Source organism: Amblyraja radiata, chromosome 49 (genome assembly GCF_010909765.2).
Source record: "Amblyraja radiata isolate CabotCenter1 chromosome 49, sAmbRad1.1.pri, whole genome shotgun sequence".
NCBI lineage: Eukaryota > Metazoa > Chordata > Chondrichthyes > Rajiformes > Rajidae > Amblyraja > Amblyraja radiata.
Genome location: NC_046004.1, coordinates 2,840,195 through 2,856,185, shown reverse-complemented (window position 1 = coordinate 2,856,185; position 15,991 = coordinate 2,840,195). Strand labels below are relative to the sequence as shown.

The following is a 15,991-nucleotide window of genomic DNA, read 5'->3' as shown; positions in this document are numbered from 1 at the left end:
ACCCAACACCTACACTATCTGTCCCTGAAAACTTCAAACAAAGCCAGAAATCTTGGGGTCATTATGGATTCAGATTTAAATTTCGACAGTCACATCAAATCAGTAACAAAATCGGCCTACTATCACCTCAAAAACGTAGCAAGATTAAGAGGACTCATGTCAGCTCAAGACTTAGAAAAACTTGTACATGCCTTTATTACTAGCTGGCTAGATTATTGTAACGGTCTCCTTGCAGGTCTTCCGAAAAAAACTGTCAGGCAGCTACAGCTTGTTCAGAACGCTGTTGCTAGAGTTCTAACAAAGACCGAAACATTTTAACACATTACACCAATTCTTAAATCCTTACATTGGCTCCCTGTATGTCAGAGAATTGATTTTAAAATTCTGCTGCTCACCTATAAATCACTACATGGTTTAGGACCAAAGTATATCACTGACATGCTTCCACTAGCGGCCTTCTAGACCGCTAAGATCTTCTGAAACCAATCTGTTAGTGATTCCCAGAGTAAATACAAAACATGGGAAAGCAGGATTTGGCTATTATGCAACAAATAGCTGGAATAAACTTCCTGAAGATTTAAGACTTGCCTCAACTTTGGCCACTTTTAAAACAAGACTGAAAACTTTTATGTTTACTTTAGCTTTCAGCTAAATCTTAACTACACTGCACTTTTAACTTTTGCACACTTTTTATACTGCATTTTTAATTTTGCTTTTCTTTTCTTTTAGTTCTATTTTATTTCATTTTATTATTTCATTTTATTCTATGATATGTTTTTATGTGAAGCAATTTGAGTCTCCCTCGTGTATGAAATGTGCTATATAAATAAAGTTGCCTTGCCTTGCCTTGTACAATTTTAACATTACATCCCAACTTCTATACTCAATGCTCTGATTTATAAAGGCCAGCACACCAAAAGCTTTCTTTACCACCCTATCTACATAAACTACATAAGAAGATTACACCTTCAGGGAACTATGCACAGTTATTCCTGGATCCCTCTGTTCAACTGCATTCCTCAATTTGCTACCATTTACCATGTACTTCCTATTTTGATTTGTCCTGCCAAGATGTAGCACCTCACACTTATCAGCATTAAACGCAATCTGCCATCTTTCAGCCCACCCTTCCAAATGGCCTAAATCTCTCTGTAGACTGAAAATCTACTTCATTATCCACAACACCACCTATCTTAGTATCATCTGCATACTTACTAATCCAATTTACCACACCATCATCCAGATCATTGATGTACATGACTAACAACAGTGGACCTAACACAGATCCTTGTGTCTCCATATGGGTTTAATGGGCAAGGGAGTTTAAATAGTTAGCGGAGTGGATTGCAGGCTTCAAGGAAGGGTTATAACTTGAGGTTGTGAGCAAGGGGTGGGTTTGCTCTGAGGATCAAACCAGGGCAGAGCAACAGCCGAGGTGTTATGGGCACTAAGGAGACAAAATGGTACAAAGAATGAGAAATGTAAGATCAGTGGGAGGGGTAATTAGTTGTGGAAGTTTAGGTTCATTGTTGTCACATGTGGTGAGGTACAGTGGAAAGCTGTTGTATATGTGCACTCCATTCACATCGGATAACATTAAACATACAGACAATCAACCCATACAGCAGTACAGAAGGTTGAACAAAGAGAAAATGTAGCAGAGAGCAGAATATAGCTCTCAGCATTGTACCACAACAGTTCCAATGAAAAGCCACGTGTGTGTAGTGAGGTAGGTTGGAGAATCGGACTGTGCTTTAGAAAATAGAAGGACCGTGCAGAATCCTGATGACAGAGGGGAAGAAGCTGTTTCTGAGTCTGGTGGTGCATGCTTTCAGGTTTCTGTAACTACTGGCCTGACGGCAGTGGGGAGAAAAAGGAATGGGAATATTCTGGCTATTTTTCTCGGGTAGCGTGAAGTGTAGATGGAGTCAATGTTGGGAAATCTGGTCTGTGTGACGGACTGGGCTGCGTCCTCAACTTTCTGCAATTTATTGTGCTCTTGGGCAGAGTTGTTCACAAACCAAGCTGTGAGGCTACCCCACACAGTGTGTTATCTATGTTACATCTGTAGAAGTGTGTAAGAGACATTGGAGACATGTCACATCTCATTCTCCTATGGAAATAGAGGCCATGTTGTGCTATATTGGCCTTCGCTTCCATGTTGTTGGCCCACAACAAATTGTTGGTAGTATTTTCAGTTAAGGGCCTGTCCCACGAGCATGCGACCTGCATGCGGCAAACGCGACCAAACCGGCAGCGGGGGCCTCGCGGAGGTCGAGTGATCCCCGTACAGGGCCGGTCCCACCAGCATGCGCCTGCATGCGGCGAGCGTGACCAAACCGGAAGCGGGGGCCGCGCCGAGGTCGAGTGAGTGACATGAAGTTCGAGCGAAGTCTGCGGGAAGTCCGCGCGTGAGGTACGGCGTTAAGACGATGTGTATGCCCGTCGAGGCGGCTGCAGGCTGTCAGGCTGTTGCCGTGCGGTATTTTAGGACAGTGTCAGTTTTTCGGAGCCCCGCGCGGTATCGGGACCAGCTCCGCACAACTCCATACGGCTCCGGCGATCGAAGTAGGACCGGTCCCGCTAGGCCGTACGGCTCAAGCGACCACATTAGGTCGCGCTCGCCGCATGGAGTTGCATGCTCGTGGGACAGGCCCTTTAGTAACTAGAAACTCTCAAACATTTCTGGAGGAGTGGGTTTGCGGGAGTGTGTGTGCTCGCTGGAGGGGGGAAGGAGAATGATGGAGTTGCGGCAAAGGAGAGGAGGAGGGCACAATGAAATGAGGACAGAGAGATGGACAGAGAGCAATGAGTAATGTATGGAATGTTGGAGTGGAGGGAGAAAGGCGCAGAACGGAGTGATGCAGATGAGGGCTGGACATTCATTCTGCTCACCAGAGACTGGGGTCAGCCGTGCACCATGGACTCCTTCCATCCTGCAGACCAACTGGATTATTCCCTCCACTGCACCCACTGTCTGTCCACATTTTATTACAGATCCAGCCTCAAAACCAACTGATCAAATCCAGGAAACAACACCAGAAAACCACGAGGATTTGTCCACCGACCCAGAACCAGATACAAGCTCAGGTATCGATGCAGACATCGTGGAACAGAGAGAGGGTGAAGAGTAGGAGAAGGTGACTCGAGCTGAGGGTCTGGAGTGAGAAGCAGGAGGGGGTTTGTATGGGGGAGGTGGCAGGGGGGACTCTGCAAAGAGATGGGTCTGTAATCCATTGGAACGAGAGGAACCACAGATTCATACAGTGTGCAAACAGTGTCAACTTGCCCACTACAACCAATGTTCCATCTACACTAGTCCCACCTGTCTGAATTTGGCCCTTATCCCTCTAAAGCTGTTCTGTCCTCGTACCTGTACAAATGTTTTTTAAGTGTTGTGATTGTATCGGCCTTAACTACCTCCTCTGGCAGATTGTACCACATGCCACCACCCTTTGTGAAAAAAAAGTCTCCCCTCAGGATCCCATTAAATCTTTCCCCCCCTCACCTTCAACCAATTCCCTCCGATTCTGGATTTCCAGACTTTGGGTAAAAGACTGTGCATTGGCCCTAACCATTCCTCTCATGGTCACCCCTCATCCTCCTGCGGACCAAGGAATAAAGTCCTTGCCTGCTCAATCTCGCCCTCTGGCCCAGTCCCTTCAAGTCCTGGCAGTTTTGTCGTAAATCTTCTCTGCAACACCTGGAATTGTGTCCTGAGGGGAGGAGATTCAAACGGTGAGGGGTGGAGAGTCCTGGAGAAGGGGGGGTGGGGGGGGGGATGTAGAAATATTTTAAACTCGTAAGCAGAGAAGAAAGGAATGGCAGGTTAGGATGGAATGGGGGAGTGGAGATTGGAGCAGGAAAGAGAGTGGAGAGCCTGAAGATGATGTATTTTATTGACTGACTGACCCATGGGAACAGGGGCTGAATGCAAAAGGATTTGATTCATAACAAAAGGATTTGAGTATAGGAGCAGGGAGGTTCTACTGCAGTTGTACAGGGTCTTGGTGAGACCACACCTGGAGTATTGCGTACAGTTTTGGTCTCCTAATCTGAGGAAGGACATTCTTGCCATAGAGGGAGTACAGAGAAGGTTCACCAGACTGATTCCTGGGATGTCAGGACTTTCATATGAAGAAAGACAGGATAGAGTCGGCTTGAACTCGCTTGAATTTAGAAGATTGTGGGGGGATCTTATAGAAACTTACAAAATTCTTAAGAGGTTGGACGGGCTAGATGCAGGAAGATTGTTCCCGATGTTGGGGAAGACCAGGACAAGGGGTCACAGTTTAAGGATAAAGGGGAAATCTTTTAGGACTGAGATGAGAAAAACATTTTTAACGCAGAGAGTGGTGAATCTCTGGAATTCTCTGACACAGAAGGTAGTTGAGGCCAGTTCATTGCCTATATTTAAGAGGGAGTTAGATGTGGCCCTTGTGTCTAAAGGGATCAGGAGGTATGGAGAGAAGGCAGGTACAGGATACTGAGTTGGATGATCAGCCATGATCATATTGAATGGCGGTGCAGGCTCGAAGGGCCGAATGGCCTACTCCTGACCTATTTTCTATGTTTCTATGCTGGTGAGTGTGAGAGAGAGAGAGAGAGAGAGAGAGAGAGAGGGAGGATTTGGGGAGGCGGGTGTGTGACATGGAAAAGGGTGGATTTATTCAGGATCGAGGGATAGAGCTCGGTAGGAGAGAGTCGAGGAGGAACAAGGAAGCGTGGCGTGGACCGTGTTGGAGGTGTGTGTAATGTTCAGGGTGATATGTGTGACCTGTAAAACTTGGTGTGTGTTGGTGTTAGCACGGACTTGCGACTCTTCATCTCTGCTCCGACTACCCTCCTGATCAGCTGTTCAATGTGTTTTTACTCTTTCACCCTCTCACTGTCCCACCTCTACTCTCTTCTTCCAGATCCACTGTCGGACACAACTCGGGATCCCCAGCAGGCAATGACTGAAGACTATGGTCAGGGTTTGACCAGTGACCCAGCAGGGTTTGCAAGCTCAGGTATCCGTAGTGGGGAGAATGGAACATAGAACACTACAGCACAGAAAAAGGCCCATTGGCCCACAATGTTTGCATGGAACATGATGCCAATTTAAACTAATCTCCTCTGCCTGCACTTGATCCATATCCCTGCTGTAAATCTATGTGCCTGAACAAAAGGTTCTTGAAAGCAACTATTATATCTGCTTCCACCACCACCCCAGACAGCGTGCCCCAGTCACCCACTATATAACCATATAACAATTACAGCACGGAAACAGGCCATCTCGACCCCTCTAGTCCGTGCCGAACACATAGTCTCCCCTAGTCCCATATACCTGCGCTCAGACCATAACCCTCCATTCCTTTCCCATCCATATAACTAATATAACCATATTAGTGTCTTTAGTGTCCATATTACTCTTTGTGTCAAAAATAAACTTGCCCCCACGTCTCCCTTGAACGTTGCTCCTTTCATATTAAAACTCTGCTCCCTCGTCTTTGACATTTATACCCTGTAGAAAAAGTTCTAACCCCTATCCCTGCCTCTCATACAAAATTTTATTGACTTCTGTCTGGTCTCCACTCAGCCTCAACGACCCAGAGAAAACAATCCAGGTTTGTCCAACCTCTCATTACAGCTAATACCATGTAATGCAACAAGCATTCTGGAACGACTCCACTGGGTGGAAATGTCAAAGCTGAGGGAGCATCAAGCAGGCTTTCAGAGCAGCACCCCGGCCTCACCTCGGCTCCTCTGACCACCTCTCTGTAATGCTCATCCCAGCCTATAAGCCCCTGCTGATCAGGGAGAAACCCACTGTGAAGCAGGTTAGAGTCTGGTCTGAGGGAGCTATAGAAGCACTCCAGGACTGCTTTGAGTGCACGGACTGGGACATGTTCAGGACAGCAGCCACTTACAACCAAAACATCAATGTGGATGAGTATGCCATGTCTGTGTCGGGATACATACAGAAGTGCATGGAGGATGTCACTGTCATCAGGAACATCACAACCCGGGCCAACCACAAACCTTGGATTACTGCAGAGGTGCGTGCCATGCTGAAAGCACGGAATGCGGCTTTTAAATCTGGTGATTTGGGGGCCTCTGAGAACAGCGAAAGCCAACCTCAACCGTGAAATAAGGAAAGCAAAGCGCGCCCACGGACAGAAAATCCAGGGTTTCTTCCAGGATGATACCAACACCAGGAACATGTGGGAAGGCATCCGGGCCATAACAAACTACAAGGCCCCTCAGATGTCTGAAGAAGGGTTTCGGCCCGAAACGTCGCCTGAGTCTGAAGAAGGGTTTCGGCCCGAAACGTCGCCTATTTCCTTCGCTCCATAGATGCTGCTGCACTCGCTGAGTTTCTCCAGCAATTTTGTGTACCCTCAGATGTCTTGTAAGGATGACACAGACTTTCTCAATGAACTCAATAATCATTTCGGCAGGTTTGAGGCACTGAACACCATTACAGTGAGGAAATTAGAGCCTCAACCAGGAGAACAGACACTGTCTTTTGAAACTGCTGAAGTCCGCAGAATCCTGGAGGGCATTGACAAGCGAAAGGCAGCCGGACCGGATAACATACCGGGGCGTCTGCTTAGGGGATGTGCCGACCAGCTGGCCCTGGTTCTGACAGACATTCTTAACACTTCCCTGAACCAGGCCATTGTTCCATCATGTTTCAAGACAGCCACCATCATACCAGTTCCCAAAAAGTCCACAATAACCTGCCTGAATGATTACCGCCCCGTAGCACTCACACCAATAATAATGAAGTGCTTTGAGAGGCTTATTAAGCAGCACATGGTCTCTAAACTCCCCTCCAGTTTTGACCGTTCCAGTTTGCTTATCGCCCGAACTGCTCCACGGAGGATGCTATCTCCTCTGCAGTCCACCTGAGCCTACAACACCTGGAGGAGAGGAACACCCACGTGCGGATGCTGTTTGTTGATTTCAGCTCAGCATTTAACACGATAATCCCCCAGCATCTGGTGAGCAAACTGGCACCCCTAGGATTCAATACCATACTATGCAACTGGATCCTGGATTTCCTTTCTGAAAGACCCCAGTCTGTGCGGGTGGGGAAGAACACCTCCTCGGTCATCACACTGAGCACCGGCTCCCCTCAGGGCTGTGTCCTGAGTCCGCTGCTCTTCACATTGATGACACATGACTGTGTCGCCAGGTCCACTACTAATCATATCATCAAATACGCGGATGACACAACAGTAGTGGGCCTCATCCGCAACAACGACGATCAGGCATACAGAGAGGAGGTGGAGCAGCTGGTGAGCTGGTGCAGCAGGAACAACCTTCTCCTAAATGTGGACAAAACCAAGGAGATTGTCGTCGACTTCAGAAAGAAAAATCAGCCCAGTCACACTCCGCTGTGCATCAACAACTTAGCAGTGGAGCAGGTGAAAAGCATCAAGTTCCTGGGAGTGCATATAACGGATACCTTAACTTGGACTACAAACATCACATCTCTGGTAAAACGGGCACAGCAGCGGTTGTAGTTCCTCCGCAGGATGAGAAGATCACACCTCCACCCTCCCATCCTCACCACATTCTACAGAAGCACCATTGAATCAGTCATGACCAGCTGCATCTCTTTGTGGTGCGGCGGCTGTACAGCTGCGGACTGGAAGTGCCTTCAGAGAGTGGTGAGGACAGCGGAAAAAATCATTGGGACTTCTCTTCCTTCCATCATGGACATTGGTTACAAACGCTGTCTGAGAAACATCAAAAACACACTTTAAAACATACTAAAAAAATTTAAAAAGTTGAAAAAAACTAACGCGCTGCTGACATCTATATCATCTCAGTCCAAAAAGATTTCCCCTTTATTCTTAAACTGTGACCCCTTGTTCTGGACTTTCCCAACATCGGGAACAATCTTCCTGCATCTAGCCTGTCCAACCCCTTAAGAATTTTGTAAGTCTCTATAAGATCCCCCCTCAATCTTCTAAATTCTAACGAGAACATCTGCCACCTGAAAGGAATGTTGTGGTCCCTGGACAGAGTCGAGGGAGGAGGTATAGAGATAATTTATGTTCCCAAAATGGGAACTTTTCCCAAAATGCTCTCCCACTGAAACATCTGGCCAGGCTTGTGCCCTGGATCAGTGAATGGCAGGGCCATGGGAAGTGCTGTAGAGCAGCAAGATTTAGGAATTCATGTACACAATCCCGTGAAGGTGACATTACAGGTCGATAGGGTGACAAAGGTGGCTTTTGGTACATTGGCCTTCATCAGTAAAGGTGTTGATTATATAAGTTGGGATATCATGTTGCCATTGTACAAGACGTTGGTGAGGCCACATGTGGAGTGTGTGTTCAGTTTTGGTCACCCTGCTGTAGAAAAGATGTTCTTAAGCTGGAAAGAGCGCAGAGATGATTTACGAGAATGTTGCAAGGAACTCAATGGCCTGAGCTCTAGGGAGAAGTTGGACTGGTTGGGAATTTATAACTTGGAGTTTGAGGGGTGATCTTGTATAGGGGTATAAACATGAGGGTAAACGCTCAGCATCTTTTATCTAGGGTAGGGGAAGCAAGACCCGGAGGACATGGCCCCCACCCTGTCACTAACCCATTTCCCCTGTGACCAAGCTCACAAGTTCTAACAGCAGAATTAGGTAGTTCGGCCCATCAGTTCCACTCTACCATTCATTCTATCTTTCCCTCTCACCCCCATTCTCCTGCCTTCTCCCCATAAACACTGACACCCATACCAATTAAGGATGTATCAATCTCCACCTTAAAAATATCCATTGACGTGGTCCCCACAGTGTTCTGTGGCAATGAATTCCACAGATTCACCACCCAATGCCTAAAGAAATTCCTCCTCATCCCCTTTTATTCTGCGGCTATGGCCTCTGGTCCTAGGTTCTCCCACTTGTGGAATTATCCTCTGCATTCACTCAATCCATTTGGTAAGTTTCAATGAGGTTACCTTTCATCCTTCTAAACTCCAGCGAGTACAGGCCCAGTGCCGACAAACGTCATCATATGTTATCAAGGGGACATGATTTGTTGCTTCATTCCCCCACCGCCACCATGACCGAGTCCTACTTTAACCCCTACCCTGAGGGAACACCATCCCCCCCCCCCCCCAACACCAAGTCCCAGCTGTTCTCCACCCTGGACTCAGCCATCCCCCTCACTACACCTCCCCTCCCTGGGTACGACGGGAAGAGGAGGGGAAAAGAGAAGGGAGCGATGGGGGAGAGAGGCTGGTGGGAAAGGGGGAGGGGGTAGAGAGAGACGGCTAAGGGGGAGAGGGGCGAGAAGGCAGGGGGAGGGGGTAGAGAGAGAAAGCTAAGGGGGAGAGAGAGGGGTGATATGGCAGGGGGAGGGGGCCATGAAATCAGAGGGATAATGCTGGATTGAGTAATGGATGGAATGATGGAGTGGATTGAGTAACGGATGGAATGATGGAGTGGAGGGAGAGGGGATACATGAGAGGGATGAACAATTGTCGGGGTCACCAGACACAGGTGTTGGCCGTGCACTTCAGAGCTGCGGGATTATTACCTCCCCTACACCCACTGTCTGTTCACACTTTATTACAGATCCACCCTCCGTACCAACTGATGAACCCCAGGAAACAACATCTGAACCCCTGGAGGACTTGTCCACCACCCCAGAACAAGATACAAGCTCAGGTACTGATGGAGGGATGATTGGAGCAGTTGGGGATGGGTTGGGGAGGGGAACATGAGAAGAGAGGGTCGGGAGTGGAGGAGCAGAGAGTGTAGGGTGGGGGAGGAAGGGGACTGGAGTGGGGAGAGGAGAATACCCCAGGGAGAGTGGAGTTGGAGCATTGTTGAGAGGTAGAGATTCAGAGTGAGGGGCGGAGAATCGTGGAGAGAGGAGGAGAAAGGACAAGTAGAAATGTATGAAACGTGTAAGTGTAGGAGGAATAAACGGCTGGTAATGAGGGAATGGGTGACGAGATCGAGCCTGTACTCACTGGAGTTTAGAAAGATGAGAGGGAGATCACATCGAAACTTACCCTATAATGAGAGGCCTAGATAGAGTGGATGTGGAGAGGATGTTTCCAATATTGAAAGAGTATAGGACCAGTGGGCACAGCCTCAGAATAAAGAGACATACCTTTAGAACTTTTAGAAAGGCATTGGTGAGGCCAATTCTGGAGTATGGTGTACAATTTTGGTCGCCAAATTATAGGAAAGATGTCAACAAAATAGAGAGAGTACAGAGGAGATTTATTAGAATGTTGCCTGGGTTTCAGCAACTAAATTACAGAGAAAGGTTGAACAAGTTAGGTCTTTATTCTCTGGAGCGCAGAAAGTTAAGGGGGGACTTGATAGAGGTCTTTAAAATGATGAGAGGGATAGACAGAGTTGACGTGGATAAGCTTTTCCCATTGAGAGTCGGGAAGATTCAAACAAGAGGACATGATTTGAGAATGAAGGGACAGAAGTTTAGGGGTAACATAAGGGGGAACTTCTTTACTCAGAGAGTGGTAGCTGTGTGGAATGAGCTTCCAGTGGAAGTGGTGGAGGCAGGTTTGATTTTATCATTTAAAAATAAATTGGATAGGCATATGGACGGGAAAGGAATGGAGGGTTATGGTCTGAGTGCAGGTAGATGGGACTAGGGGAAAATAAGTGTTCGGCACGGACTAGAAGGGCCGAGATGGCCTGTTTCGTGCTGTAATTGTTATATGGTTATATGGATAGAGGAGCTGAGGAGGATTTATTTAGCCAGAGGGTGGTGAATCTGTTGAATTCATTGCCACGGAAGGCTGAGGACATCGGTATCTCCAAGATGATGGTATTTTTAAAGTGGAGATTTACAGAAGTTGGTCAAAGGTTTAGAGGAGAAGGCAGGAGAATAGGGTTGACAGGGAACGATATATCAAGCCATGACTAAATGGCAGAGTAGTCGATGGGCCTAATTACCTCATTCTGTTCCTATGACAGTCAGGGAGAGAGAGAGTCAGGGAGAGAGTCAGAAAGAGAGAGTCAGAGAGGGAGAGGGACGAGGCTAGGAGAGAGAGAGAGAGAGAGAGAGAGAGAGACGCAGAGAGAGAGAGAGAGAGAGAGAGCTCGAGAGAGAGAGAGAGAGAGAGAGAGAGAGAGAGAGAGAGAGAGAGAGAGAGAGAGAGAGAGAGAGGGAGAGGGAGAGGGAGAGAGAGGGAGAGGGAGAGGGAAAGGAGAGAGAGAGAGAGAGAGATAGAGAGAGAGAGAGAGAGAGAGAGAGAGAGCGCCTGGTACTTTGCATTGTCACTTTCTTGAGAGTTGATAGGTTTCCTCTTTTATTGATCTTTTGCTGTAATCAATAGTTAGTTGTGCTCTTCAAAAAATAGAGAGGGAGAGAGTTAGAGAGAGTCGGGGAGAGAGAGAGTCAGGGAGAGGGAGAGTTAGAGAGAGCGAGAGTCAGGGAGAGAGAGAGTCAGGGAGAGAGAGTCAGGGAGAGAGAGAGTCAGGGAGAGTGAGAGTGAGAGTGAGAGAGAGAGAGAGAGAGAGAGATCGAGAGATCGAGAGAGAGATCGAGAGATCGAGAGAGAGAGAGAGAGAGAGAGAGAGAGAGAGAGAGAGAGAGAGAGCACGTGCGCCTGGTACTTTGCATTGTCACTTTCTTGAGTTTGCATTGTCACTTTCTTGAGAGTTGATAGGTTTCCTCTTTTATTGGTCTTTTGCTGTAATCAATAGTTAGTTGTGCTCTTCAAAAAATAGAGAGGGAGAGAGTTAGAGAGAGTCGGGGAGAGAGAGTGTGAGCACATTCTGCAGAAGCACGGCTTTATAAGGGAGCGAGGCATAGACCGTGTTCGAGGAGTTTGTAATGTTGAAGGTGAGACATGTGACATGTGACCCATGGAATGTTATGGTGCTATTCCACCAGTTTGCGTGTGGGCACATTCTGGCAATGGAGGAGGCCCAGGACAGAAAGGACAGTATGGGAATGGGAAGGGGAGTTAAAATGGTTAGTAACCGGGGGATCCAGCAGGCCTTGGTAGCCAATGTCCTGACTGATGAAGGTCAGTGTGCCACATGGCTTCTTCACCACCCTGCCTACCTATGTCGCCCCTTTAAGAGATCAATGTACCTGAACCCCTCGGTCTCATTGTTCCACTAAACTCCCAGGCCCTACCAATTACATAAAATCACCAGCTAAATTATCGGCATGAGCTTCAAAGTCTTTTGAGTTTAAATGTGTCTCTGTCGGCAGTATTGAAAGAAGTCACTTGGAGGCTGAAGTTGTTGATGTGAAAGTCTTTATTTATCAAGAGAAACACATTCTCTTAGAGACCCTCACAGTAGGATCTCCAAAACACAAAGTACATCGAGTTTATATTTGTTTTACACACTAAGGCAACAATAAATGTTTAAATATCATTTCAATGGCCATAATCATCTACTAAGCTTTCACTTTTTGAGTGTGAAGAAATAACTTTGCAGATTGACATATTTACAAGGGGGACATATTGTGGCTACCAAGTCATCTCTGAATATTCAAAGACCTCTGTTGGGGCACAGTTATGTAAATGGATGATCTAAAAGTTTCTGAGGACTGAGAAGCCAGACACACAAACAGTCACAGGGGGCATTTGTCGGTAGCGCCACTAGTGACCATGTCACCCGGGATCCAACCCTGGTTTCTCAGTTCAGTAATTGACCATCGACTATCGGAAAGCAAATCAGTGTCTTGATCAGAAGGCTGCGTTGGTGGTGGATCCCAATACAGTCTTATCTCTGCTCATCTGAAGAACTCACTGATGGACATGACCAATGGAATCCGGTCGGTGCCATTGGCCCCTGAGGTGCGGCCATGGATCACTTTCACCACAAGCGGGAGAGTCTGGGCCAACCACTGACCCTAGAGGAGCTGACTGGCTCCATCCGTTCCTTTGACTCAAATAAAACTCCCGGAAGCGATGGCTTACCGGCCGAATTGTATTCAGCTCTGTGGGACTGGGTGGGCCCGGACCTGCTGGAAGTGTACAACGACATGCTTCTAGCCAGCAGCATGTCAGACTCCATGAGGAAGGGCAGCATCACCCTAATCTACAAGCAGAAGGGGGAGATGAAGGATATAAGGAATTGGAGACCCATCACATTGTTGAATGTAGATTACAAGATCCTGTCTAAGGCCATCGCCAACCAGGTCAAGTCTGCTCTAGGACAAGTGATCCACCCGGACCAAACCTGTGCAGGAAAATGTCAGACAGCCTAGCGCTGCTGAGAGATACCATTGCCTACGTGCAGGACAGACAGGTGGATGCCTGCCTAGTCAGCTTGGACCAGGAGAAGGCCTTCGACAGGATATCGTACACGTACATGAGGGACGTGCTCTCCAAAGTGGGCTTTGGGGAGGGGATCAGGAATTGGATCCAACTGCTCTACACCGATATCTGTAGTGCAGTCCAAATCAATGGGTGGGAATCAGACAGCTTAAAGGACATCAGGGATGTCTGCTGGCAACAAAGTAAAAGGTACATAGTAGGATTTCGATAAATTGCAAATTGATTAAGTCAATGTTTTACATAAATAAGTTGAAGGTGATTAGTCGTATAAGGCCCCAGTTCACATAAACTGAACATTTCATTTGAGGACGGCCTCAAATCTTACAGTATAAGGATTCGGAGCAATACTTGGCATGACATAGTCTAAGTGTAGAGTTTAAGTTCTAATAAGTGGAGATTCAGGAAAATAAATTTAAAGTGATAAGTTGATAAGGTCTCAGTTTATGGGGGTGAACAACGTAAACTGGGAACTTGACTTGCTGTTTAAAATTGGTTCCTGTTTAGAGTCTTAAGTGTATATATGTTCATCCGGAAGTAAATGTTTAATGTGTCAAGTATATCATTATCATTATCATTATCATCCTTTTATTGTCATCATGCAAAGCAACAATTGTACAGTGCAAAATGAGAAGACGTTTCTCAGGGAATACCGGAGCATCGCACATAAAAACTTAAACATTTCACGCATGAATAAAAACAATCCAGTTCCTGATAAAAACAGTACGAATAGTTTTTAAAAAGTGCAGGTAAAAAAAGCAACATTAAAATAAAGTAGAAAAACGTGGGCTTAAAAAGGCATTTGTTTACATCCACTCGAATACATTAACGTGTCACAGAAATGGGAAACGGACAAAGCCAAGCACCGTCAAAGGGGATTCTTTGTTCCAAAATGGTGGCCAGTCCTCTAGCAGATTTAAAGAAGTGGGACAAGTGGCCTAGAAATGTCAACAGGCTTTTTCCCCAGATGCTTCTTTAACAAAGACAGCATCAACTGCTTAGAGGAGGTTTGAATGGACAGACCCTAGCCAGGGACTGGTTAGCACACAACAAAAGCTTTTCACGTGACCTCGGTACACGTGACAATAAACTAAACTCTAACCGACGATAAAAAAAGTGAATTGTGCAGCATTTGGTGATTGGAAGTGAGAGTGGAACAGACAACATGACATGAGCAGACGGAAATGAGTAACAGAAAACGGGAGGAGGATGGGAAGAAAACTGAAGACCAACAAAATAAATAGGGGCAGCGGCTGCTCAAATGGTAGTTAAACAGGAAAATGTAACAGCTCCACAATGTAGCAATGTTACAAAATTTTGAGATTTAAAAAATCAAGTCTGCAATTTATCCCATCAGATAAAGCATAAAAATAAGTTTAATTTGACACCTAATTCACTTTCATCCTTTTTAGGGCGGGCACCTACGGATGTCGAACCGGATGGCATCACCCTGCTGCAACAGAATGTGGAAGGCCTTACCAAGGCCAAGACCACCATCAATGCCGGCGTGGAATGGACAGCAATGCAAGTGGAAGGTGTCCCCTCCTGACTAACTGGCTACAGAGCCTGGAGGGCGTTACATAACTTCCGCTGCTTCAAACACAAGAAGAAGTCGTATAAAGTGGGCTAAACAGAGAGGTTTGTCGCTCTCCTTTGACAAAGTTAGAGAGTGTGTGTCTCGGTGCAATGTCAGCCAAAGAGTTAAAAAACGTCCATTATTTAAATGAATGGCACACATTAAGCAAGGGAGCAGCCCTGCACAGGTTTGGCAGATTGACTACGTTGGTCCACTTCCCCTGCAACAAAGATACCAATATCTTTTAACAATGGTTGATACAAACTCTGGCCTTTTGATGGCAATGCCTTCTGTCGAGGCTGATCAGAATAATACCCTCCGTGGTCTTCAGCAGCTTCTATCCTACTACAGAGATCGTCTAGAAATACCATCTGACAATGGATCCCACTTTGCAGGACAGAAAGCACAAGGATGGGCATCTGACAATGGTGTACATTGGCTGTTACACATTCCTTACTACCCTCAAGCATTAAGGTAGACAAAAATGCTGGAGAAACACAGCAGGTGAGGCAGCATCTATGGAGTGAAGGAAGAAGTTATACTCCTATTCCATAGATGCTGCCTCACCCACTGAGTTTCTCCAGCAATTTTTGTCTACCTTCGATTTTTCCAGCATCTGCAGTTCTTTTTTAAACCCTCAAACATTAGGCTTGATTGAGAGGATGAATAATCTTCTTAAGGACAGATTAAGCTTCTTACTGTGTGCCTACCTATACCCTGAAAGGATGGTTGGGTAGCTTACACCCCAGCGGTATTTATTTATTTATTTTATTATTTATTTCGAACAGAATAAAAGAATAAAACACAAGTGTGAAACCATACAAAAAACAAAACAAGAATATTTATAAAGTGTCATAAACAATATCTATAAATAAATGAAATCGTATGTGTCCGAAAAGGAGCAGGAAGAAGCCAAAACTTATTAATTCCCACCCCTTATTCAACTGCTTGTAATTATCTTATACAAATTTAGCAGCTATATGTACACCATATATACACCAGCCACTATATGCACACCAAATTATTTACATTTATACACTAATCAAATATTTACAAAGCCATACAAAAAAGAAAAAAAGAAAAAGAAAAGAAAACACCCTCATATACTATACAGTATCTTAGTCATATATACAACCCATCACTCTATAA

General features: G+C 46.1%; 1 protein-coding gene across 1 annotated transcript; it reads left to right on the top strand.

The window, feature by feature from the left end:
• Positions 1–2,764: 2,764 nt before the first annotated feature.
• Positions 2,765–12,235, top strand: LOC116968978 (proteoglycan 4-like). Its single transcript, XM_033015958.1, has 4 exons — positions 2,765–3,090; positions 4,917–5,012; positions 9,569–9,661; positions 12,195–12,235. The coding sequence occupies exons 1-4, from the start codon at positions 2,820–2,822 to the stop codon at positions 12,233–12,235; spliced, it is 501 nt and encodes a 166-aa protein (XP_032871849.1). The 5' UTR covers positions 2,765–2,819.
• The last annotated feature ends 3,756 nt before the right edge of the window (positions 12,236–15,991 follow it).